The sequence below is a fragment of the Zingiber officinale genome, chromosome 1B (genome assembly GCF_018446385.1).
Source record: "Zingiber officinale cultivar Zhangliang chromosome 1B, Zo_v1.1, whole genome shotgun sequence".
Lineage (NCBI taxonomy): Eukaryota > Viridiplantae > Streptophyta > Magnoliopsida > Zingiberales > Zingiberaceae > Zingiber > Zingiber officinale.
In genome coordinates, this window is record NC_055986.1 from 28,789,341 (window position 1) to 28,799,782 (window position 10,442).

General features: G+C 38.5%; 1 protein-coding gene across 1 annotated transcript; it reads right to left on the minus strand.

Moving 5' to 3' along the window:
* Positions 1–1,002: 1,002 nt before the first annotated feature.
* LOC122054120 (protein CHUP1, chloroplastic-like) lies at positions 1,003–3,364 on the minus strand. The gene is made up of 7 exons (XM_042615951.1): positions 2,811–3,364; positions 2,299–2,697; positions 2,096–2,227; positions 1,783–1,964; positions 1,562–1,673; positions 1,299–1,442; positions 1,003–1,205 (listed from the first exon to the last, which is right to left on the minus strand). Exons 1-7 carry the CDS (start codon positions 3,201–3,203, stop codon positions 1,080–1,082), a joined length of 1,488 nt encoding a protein of 495 aa, XP_042471885.1. The 5' UTR covers positions 3,204–3,364; the 3' UTR covers positions 1,003–1,079.
* Between the last annotated feature and the right edge of the window lie 7,078 nt (positions 3,365–10,442).

Genomic DNA, 10,442 nt, shown 5'->3' on the forward strand with positions numbered 1-10,442 from the left:
GACAACTTCTCTGCTCTGTTGCAGCAAAGTCCCTCCAGCTTTGGGATCCAATGTCTTATTAACAATTGCCACTTGACTTATTCTCTGCAGTTTACTAGATCGAGCCCCTTCTTTCTACTGGATTAGCCAGTTCGATCGTTAATCCGGTCGAATCGATTTCAGCTCGAGGCACATTGGAAAAGCGAGCAGTGAGATCAATGATTTGGTTTCACTTTCATTGTGGGGACGAAAGCTCGGGCATGCTACCGCCAGACGATTCTGAGCTGTTTTTGTGCGGCCTCATAAATGGCTGCCATGTGAAATAGGTGCCACCGCAAAGGCAGAAAACAGAGAGCTTTAAATGAGGAGGACTTGGCCATGGCCATGGCCGCTACCTGCCAAGGACCTCCATTTCCAGGATCATGCAGCAGACAGACAGACAGATACCACCCTTCCTGATTCATGCAAAAGAAAGAAACAAGATCTTGCAACAGGACAGTACCGGCAGCCTGCAGATTCCATTAAGGATTCTTGGTCAATGTTCTTGTCGGCATTGATGGGTCATGAAGAGCATCATGATGGACCATCTCGAAGCATTTGTTGGATAGATTTATCTTGAGCCGTCCTCGATCATATAATCGAGTGGTACCAACGAGCATGGCGAACACTCATCTCGACGAGATATAAAAACGGTGGCAGGGATTGGAGTAGTTTTTCATCTTTTAGGAATGTCCAGTAAAAGCTTTGGAGTAGCTTCCACAAAGAGGGACAGGAGGAGTCATGCGCCTTTAGCCTTCTCTCTCAGCAGTAAGCAATGCATGGCATGCTAATGGAACATGGATGTTTATTAATGATGAATGTTGGTGTAATCATCAAACTTATTGTGTTTATGTCTGTGTCTTGTGGCAAGAACAAATCAAGTAACTTCCTTTGGTTTTAGCCATTCCATCTTGGTATAAACAAGGCAAATAGCCAATGTGTTTATCATTTCAGACATGAATGTGTCATTCAGGACAAACAATCCAACAAAACCACCATGTTAACTTTGGTTGATCTCCTTTCAGAATCTGATTAAATAAACTGCATCAAACTGAAAAGTTTTAGCCTACTTCCAGTATTGTACCAGCTTTCCATTGTTTCTGTTGTGATCCTCTACTCTGTGATTCAACCTTCTTCTTCAACTCCTCGATTGTGATCATCACCTCTGACTCGAGCCCTCCGGCAAACTGCAGTGAAATGGAGAACTAAATAATTGGTAAGATTTGATGTCAGTTGATCCATGGTCATTAGTAGGTTGGATCTATCTACAGTCTACTTGCCTGGTGAGCCCTATAGGCAAATTTCACCCCCTGAAACAGAAGTGCCTCTTGTGTCGATTGCCTTTCGGAGGGCTGAAACAGTTCGAGCTCCATTGACACTCTACTCAGGTAGAGTCTTGCAAGCTTCACAGAGATTTGTTTCATCTGCAATTGTAAATGAATAATTTTTTTAGGAAATTGATGATTGAAAGTGAAGAGGAAAGAATCTACAATGTAGGCAACTCTCTATCCTTTCTTCGAAAGAAAAAAGATCAGGCCTGTACCTTGTTAACCATGCCACAATCTAGCAACCAATCAGTCGGAATTTTGCACTCCTTGTATAACATCATATTTGCATTCCTCAACTCGAGCAATCGATTGACGCCGCGCTCCAACCTTGCATCATCATGGACCACAGCATGAGTACTAGTTGTTAGAAAATAGAAAGAAAATGTTGGAAATGAAAGCAGAATGAGAAATTGATCATGAGTTTCTGCTTAATTACTTGTCTAGTAAGTTTGAAATCTTCTTTAGTGTTGCCTCACATGGTGAGGAGGAATCATCCTTCAAAGAACAAACTTGAGCTTCAAGTTGTTTTAGATCACGGTACTGAACGGCGGCTTCACGCAATGCATCTGCTCTCTTCTCGGGCCAATCGAAATGCTTCAACACAGCTCTCTCATCAACCTGCTCAGTAGGTCATAGAGAAACCACAAGAGTAAATACAAGAAAGATGTTATGCATGGTCCAAATTCTATGATTCAGGAACATCAACAAATTTGTATCCTGGAGGAAATTAATTGAGTACAGAATCATACCAAGGTGGAGAGTTCTCCGTCAAGCCAATCAACAAAGGTTAGGACATCTTCCATGCTAGTGAAAGATGACAATTGCACCTTCTCTATAAGCTGCTTGATGAGCTGCCCTTTTGTTTCCACGTCTGCTTTAATCTGCCCATGAACATCAACATTACATGAAGAATAAAACTTTGGTGATTTTTGACAGAAGCAACAGGATCTACCGCTACTAGATGAGCTGATCTATGTTGAAGTTCTCCAACAATGCCACTATGTACGATACTAGAGATAGTGTTGGGAGAACCCCCATTGCTTGTTGAACCTTGCTTTCCCTCTTGCTTTGTCAGTGAATGGTATAGTTGGACTAGAACAGAGGAAGCCTTGTTCACTGTTGCTCTTCCTGAAGCATTGTGAGGTGGAGGAGGAGGTGGTGGTGGTGGTGGTGGTGGTGGTGGACCATGGGAAGCACGTTTGGAAGGCGTCAAAGTTGGAACAGGCATCTTAATCATTGCATTTGGTTGAAATTCTACTGCTTGGGTAGCAGGTCCCATTGCCAAAGGCTGGTTCTTGCAGATACTGTTTCCTAATTTAACCTCCATTTCTGTAGGATTGTTCTGCTTTTCCTGAACAAGTTCCAGCAAACCTCTAAACTTAGATTTGACATCTAATCAAGTCATTTAGTTTAATCATTCTTTAAATCAAAAGTTCATTCTAATTTGTTCATTAAGTTCCATACCTGATCAATCTTCTCCATGCTCTTGATCTTTGCTTCAGCTGCATCGAGATCTTGCTCCAGCTTCCTGTTCTGTGACTCCAACTCAACATTCCTCACCTGCAACTTCACAATCTCAGTCTTCAATCCTGTCACTTCCTTCTGCAACTCCCTCACCAATCTCTCACTCTCACCATCGACTCTTGGGGCACCCAAACCGTGAGTGCCCGGCCTACGCTTGTTGAACTGAGGAGATCTCTCAGCCAATTTTGTGCTGCTTGAATCAAAAGAAGTAGATTTCGGTCTCGCCTTCAACCCTGTAGAGGTCCCATTAGCTGTATCTGTTCTCGGAGAGTCCTTCACTCTCGAGACTACCCTGGTTCTGGCTGCACGTGGAACTGCGAGCTCTTGCTTCATAGCTTTGCTTGGACAAAGCAGTACTGCTGCCTCAAAGCTGTAGCTGTGGAGTATATATATTCGAGATTATATCTTTATCATCGTGGTAGCTGAGGAAGGAGGAAGGAGGAAGGAGGAAGGAGGAAGAGATCACCAGTTGACTAAATTATGAAGCTAACGCGTTCAGGTTCAGTGGCAGCCATAAATATTACTTATTCATGCATGCCAGTAATTGTCCGTGTGGCTCCATGCTAAGTGAGAAAAAAAACTTAGGACCAGAGGATCTTAATGGTGTGATTTACTAATTGCATGCCTTTTCATTTCTGATCTCTTGCCTAAGATATATAGAGGGAAATGAGACAAATTATCAGATCAGTTCGCATTGCTGTATGCCTGTCTTAAAAGCCAAGTGCATCCATCTCTGATGCTTTTTTATGTGGGTGTCAAAGGTGGTTAGGTTAATTAACTAGTGCAACTTAGAAAACATTCGAATCACATAAAATTCTTCTTTCATTTTTCTAGATTTTCTTGCATTAACGCATGTGACAAACAAGACATTTTGAAATCACACATCCAATAAATTGGCGAAGAATGAATGCATATAAACCAAACAAGTTCGGTGCTCACTTAATCCAGCAACCATACCTAATACCTTAATTCCAAGTAAATTAAGCAATCACCCGAGCCATGATTTACCTCTTCCGTGTTAGTCCTGGGACGGATTGATGAGGACCCTGGGGGCGAGTGTATTCGTCTTTTTACCACCATGAATATACTCGTGCATTAAGCCCCCTCGCACTTTGGCTCGCCTCATGGCCGGCTATTGTCGTGATGGGCTCTATTTTCGGAAGATATGTAGATTTTATCATCATGAAGTCTGAGGTTCAAATCTTGACAAAATCGAGGTAAATGTTTCCCTCATGTGCTAGTCATTATTCCAAAGACTAGTAACCGTCCGTGATTTACCTCCTCCGTGTTGGCCCTGAGACGGGTTGGCGGGGGTGCTGGGGGCGAGCGTATTCGTCTTTACCACCATGAGTATATTCGTTCATTCCCCATGACAGACAAGTAGCTGAGAGCTTGTATTTGATTATTTGAAATTTTTATATTTTAAATTTATTTAGTTGATTATTAAATTTGATAATATAAATTTATTTGTTCATTTTAAAATTTTATTTATTTATTTATTTAGCACATTGGTAAAAATTTTATCGATGAATAAATTTATTTTTTTAATTTAACGAGATGAGATTTTGCTTGTGAAGGATGATTTTTCCGATTGCAACTTCTTAATATCCTCATGATTCTTCTCCCCTTTCTTTGTCACCAATCGACTGCATCCAACCCAACTCCACCTTCAAATTGGACATGACTACGAATGTGACCCATCTTCGACTCCAAGAAATGGCTTGGGTGATGTTGATCTTTTGACCGGACGTTCATGTGACTGACGTCGTTTGAGTGACGCAAATTAAGCTTGAGCTATATGGTGGGTCACAAAGCCATTTAAATTATGAATATATCCGAAGTTTTTAGGCTTTTGAGAAGAAAGGTTATGCATGGGTTCCAGCTAGTTAATGCATAGGCCTTGGATTTTGTTGACTTGAATTAGAAGATGAACAAAGAAGTAGCTTCTACTCTTGGATATGATTTGTTTTTTGATTGTTGGTTTGAATGTGGTTGTCCAGTGCACTTCAAATGATACTGAGCAGTGCGTTCAGAGGTCACATTATTTGAAGTGACATCGCTGGATCATAATATATAGATAAAGAAGTGTTCTAATTAATTATTGATACTATTATTTATTAGATTATATATATTTATTTATAGTTTTAGGGTAATATTGTCATTTTCTCTTTTATATTTAGAGTTTTTTAATTAAACTATATCATCCTGTCCAAAAGTGAACGAGTGAAAAGCTGGGGAGGTGACGGTTTCGCTGACCGGATGTTGATTCCGCTTCGCTCTGTAAAACAAACAACGTTAGTGCTGAATCGAGGAAGGGGTCTTTAGCGTTAACCTTCCGATGCTCAAGTCAGTCACCGGAATGTGGAGAAGAAGTGAAGCAATAATAGAATTATGTGCCCAAAAAATAGACCATGTGTACCTTCGTCGGTGATGGACCCCCCTTTATATAGAGCCCCAGTGGGCGACGTATAAGAGTGTCAATTCGGGTGGGTCGGGTCAGTTGATTTTTTTTAAACCCAATCCGAACCCGAATTCAACCCGAAACCTCTAAACCCGAACCCGACCAACTCGAACCAGACCCGGATAACCCGAAAACCCAATTCAAAACGATTTTTTTTTTTACTATTTTTCCTATAATTCTTCACTTTTATCCCAATACTCCATCATTATCATACTAATATTGATACTAATATACATAAAAATATCTTAATTTTTAAAATAAAATTTGATTTAATCCCAAAAAATCGAATAAACCCTATATTTGGATCAACCCGGGTCAACTCGAACCCGACCCGACCCAACCAAAAATTTTCAACCCTCCAATCGGAACCCGAAAATGTCCAACCTGAACATGATTTTTTTTCAGGTTGACTCGGGTTGGATCGTCGAGTCAGGTTTATTTTTGACACCCCCTAGGTGACGTACACGCTCCTCGTGGGCACGTTCTCCGATATATTTGTGGTCACGTCCTCCAACATGTTCATGGCCACGTTCTCCAACATGTACGGGGCCACATCCTCCACTATGTCCTATGAAAGGATGTCGTGAGGACCACTGTCAGGCCTGGTCCTAGACTTTGAAGGATCCAGTGCAAAAAAAAAAAAAAAATGGGCCCTTTAAATTCAGATAAAAATAATAAAATCGATACTATATAATAATTCATCAACAGAACACATAAACTAAAATCCATAATAATGAAAACATTATATTCAATGTTGCTAATACTTAGTATTAGAAAATGAAAAAGAATTATTACAATTAACTATGAAAAATTGATCTTCTTGCAGTTTTATTTGCAAAGTCATCGATCAATTTTTCATAATTGAGTTTTTTAAAAACTCACTCTCAATCGAAATCATAGCTAATGCATTCAATCTTGTTTGGGTCATGGTTGATCTCAAACAAGATTTCAACAACTTCAATTTAGAAAAACTTCTTTCTACAGATGCGACAGTCACCGGAATAGTTAATAATATTTTGTATGCAATGAATGAATTCGGGAAACTATTCATTCTTTGCAAAAAAAATTAGTATTTCACTTGCTGTTTTTGTTTCCTTTGGCAGAATATGTTGTATGATTTTCAGTTCTTGATATAAGTTATCTCCATCCAAATCTGAAACATCTTATCTTGTACCATTTTTTCTTTGTAATTTCCTTTCAAGATTCTTACAACGAGCTTTCAAGTCCTCATCAATCAATGAACTCAACTTTTCAACTGTGAAAAGAAATCCAAAAAGATCTTCATATTTCTCATATTGCTCAAACCTTTTCTTCAATGACCCAATTGTTTGATCTACTATGAACAAGAAATAATGAACTCTAAAAGCTTTCTCGGCAGATTCTTGAGGTAGTTTTGAAGACTCATATGTAACCTCATCAAAATGCCTTTTTCTATATATATGTCTTTTTTCAAGAAAAACATGATCAATCTCCATTGTTGAAGTAGGTTCTTTTGTTGTATTGATAGCTTGTCCAAATCCAAATTCTCTATACTCTTCAAAAGAAGCAATTAACCCCTTAATCTTGGTCATAGCAATGTCAATAAGCATGTTTTCAGATTGTAAGCTTTTGCTAACAATATTAACTTTACCCAATATCTCATACCAAATAATCATACCCACTAAAAACTCAAAATTTCCAAGTTCAAATGTTGCTAAAGACTTAGCTTCACTTCTTATTTTAGAGTGAGTGTCTTTTTCTTCTGCAACTTGAAGTAAAGCTTCTCTGATTTGTTGAGCTTAAAGTACCACTGCTTTTACACTTTCAGTATTACTTTCCCATCGAGTGATTGACAATGGCTTGAGAGTTAAGCCTTTTACCGTTACATGATCTATCAAAATCTTCCACCTCTTTGTAGAATGAGAAAATATTATATAAATCCATTGTACTACTCCAAAAAAGTCTTTCGCTTTTCCACAGGAATTTGCAATATCACAAAGTATTAAATTCAAACAATGAAAACCACATGGAGTATACAATGCTCTAGGATTTATATCCAACAAATTTTTTTGTACGCCTTGGTGCCTCCCTTTCATATTTGCCCCATTATCATATCCCTACCCTCTCACATTATCAATATTAAGATCAAAACTCTTCAACACATTTTGCAGTTCTTCAAACAAGTCTTGTCATGCTGTATCATCCACTTTTAAAAATCTCAAAAAGTATTCTTCTACTTTCATTGGGCTTGTAGAAACATCGACACATCTTATAATTAAAGTCATTTGCTCTTGGTTACTAACATCAAGAGTGCAATCAAGTATTACAGAAAAGAACTTAGTATTTTTAATGATTTCAAGAATAGAACTCTTTATTTGAGAAGCTAACAAGCATATCAATTCATTCTGAATTTTGTGGCTAAGATAATGATGATGTGTATTTCTTTCAATATGTTCCCTCATCACTGAGTCCCACTAAGCAATCATCTCAACAGCAGCCATAAAATTTCCATTGTTATTATCATAAAGTTTCTCATTACTACCACGAAATGCTATATTTTGTTTAGCAAAAAATTTCACAAGTGAAATTAATCGGTGTAATACCTTCCTCCAATGCTCTTTTGCCTTCTTGATTTGATCTTGAATAGCATGATCAATTGTTGTACCCTTCATTAACCTGATATGCAACTCAGACCAACTAACATAATAATTGATATGCTCAATACTTGTCTCATGTTCTTTAAGTCTGCTACTAAGATGCCCTCAATCACAGTATCCCTCATTTGCTAGTTGACTTGGTTGAGGCCCCCTTTTGAACAACTTGCAACAAAAACAAAATGCTTTATCAAGTGCTTGTGATTAGACCAACCAATCTTTATGGTGCTTTTGACCATTTGGCAAAATCCGAGTATAGAAATCTAAAGAGAATCGTCTATTTGATTTATCTTTGGGGCATTTCCCTGTTAATACATCTCTTATAGGGTCCTTTTCCACTAATTGATCTCTTCCACTTGGGATCTAAATTCTCCCAATTTTTAGGATAAAAAATGTCAAGTGGAATTGATGAACTTGGTTCTTCATTCACTTCATTAATAACATCATCATCACTTTCAGAATAATTATTTTTAAAATCTAAGTCATCACCACTTTTATTGTCTTCAATCTCATTCACATCTCCCTCTATATCATTTTCAATGGCTAAGCCTTCATGTAATTCATTGTCATTGTTTTCTTATTTTTCTTCATTAACCAGATCTTCAAGTGATGAATTTTTCGATTCTTTGACAATAAATCTGTCAATTGCCTGCCCCTCTTTGAGACTCAATAAATTCTTCAACTCTTTTTTTCCCGCTTATCATGTCCTGATAGATACTTTCTAGTATCAGACATTCTAATTTTCTACAAAGAAAAAAATCAAACTCTCAAACAGCCATTTATTATAGATATTAGACAAGCATTTATTATAAAATGTTCATTTTACAACTCAATTTCCTATTAAAATGAATCCTTGCTCCATGAAGCTATTGAGAAACACAAGCAGAGAGAAAAATATGATAACATATTAACATTTATCATGGAAGAAAACAACATGCTAATTGCTAAGTAAAACATATGAGAAGGAAAAATATGATTCATATGAAGATACAATAGTCCAAATAGAGGGGAACTGGAAGAATTGAAAACCAAAAAATTTACCTTGATTCTCTTGTGGAAATTCTTAAAGTTTAGCCGTTTAGGGAAGGTGTTGCTGGCGTCCTAGGTATCTCCAAATCTTGGAAGAATGCAAGGAAATAGGGAGACAGAGAAAGAGGAACAAGAGATGTTTCTAAAAAAGTGTAAAACTGCATCATCAATAAGAAGAAAGGAATTGCATAAGTGCGCTGTAACAGAAGAAAATCAAATATTTGCATGATTATGCATGCTAATTAGAGCTATCAGATGGACCAATCCGTGGCGGGACGGGTCGGCCCGTGGCGGGCTAACCATTTGGCGGGGAAGGGCGGGCCAACCCGCCAACTTGGCGGGTTGGGAAATTTCCAACCCAACCCATTCTAAGGCGGGTTGTGGGTTTGGCGGGCCAACCCGCGGGCCCATCAAAAATTTAAAAAAAAAATAAAAAATATTTCATATCTTCAACATTTTACTTCGAAAAAGTTTTCTACAATTAAATGTATACATAAACATGTATTTTAAATATAAATGAACACAAACGAGTACTTATGTTGGATGAAAAGTACTATTTTTATTTCAAAATTATAACAAAGAGAGATAATAAATTTACCTAAAACTTAGCGCGGGTCGCTGGCATAGGCGGGTCGGCCCACGGCGGACTTGGGTTGATAAAATTTCAACCCAACCCGCTTAAATTGTTTGGCGAGGCGAGCCAACCCGACGGGCCCAACCCAAATTGACGGCTCTAATGCTAATTGCATGTCATACTACAATCGAACATGTAAATAATTAGCTTTATTTAACAGGTAATACTACCATGTCTCTGTCGAGCCTTCGGTAAACAGTAAAAGTAGAAAAGGCGGCACCTTTAGGTTTAGCGAAGATGGAGGAAGAAATATCTGCATGGTTATTTTTTTTTTGGCACTTTTACAAAAAAATCCCATAATAGTTTCTAATTTATAAGTAGGTACTTTTAATTAAATTTTTTACATGGGTTAACTTTGATATAAAATATATAAAAAAAAGTGGGTCCTCCAAGAAATGGGGCCCTGTGCGTCAGCCCCATGTTGACCGCATCAGGGCCGGTTTTGACCACCGTCCTGTTGCTTGGCTAAGCGGGTCAGCCGCTTGGCCAGGACTACACTCTACCCACGGTCAGGTCCCACTGTTTTAGCCGAGCGGATAGCCGATCGGCCGAGAGTCCTCCGTTCTGTCAAATTCAGTTGTCATTCCGTGTGGTGTCTGTGTAATAACCTGCCTTCCTTCGTTTGAACAACATGATCCGGTCTCCCTCAGCATCTCGATAATATGACTTGAGCGCTTGGTTATGGTATTCTCCCGAGCTAGAAGGATTATTCGCTCAAGCATGTCCCCCGTCGGTCGAACCCTACCTGTCTCAACGGACCGTTGTATTTATCCTCCGTTCAGCTCTTTGACACTTAGGCATTGACCATCTTGACT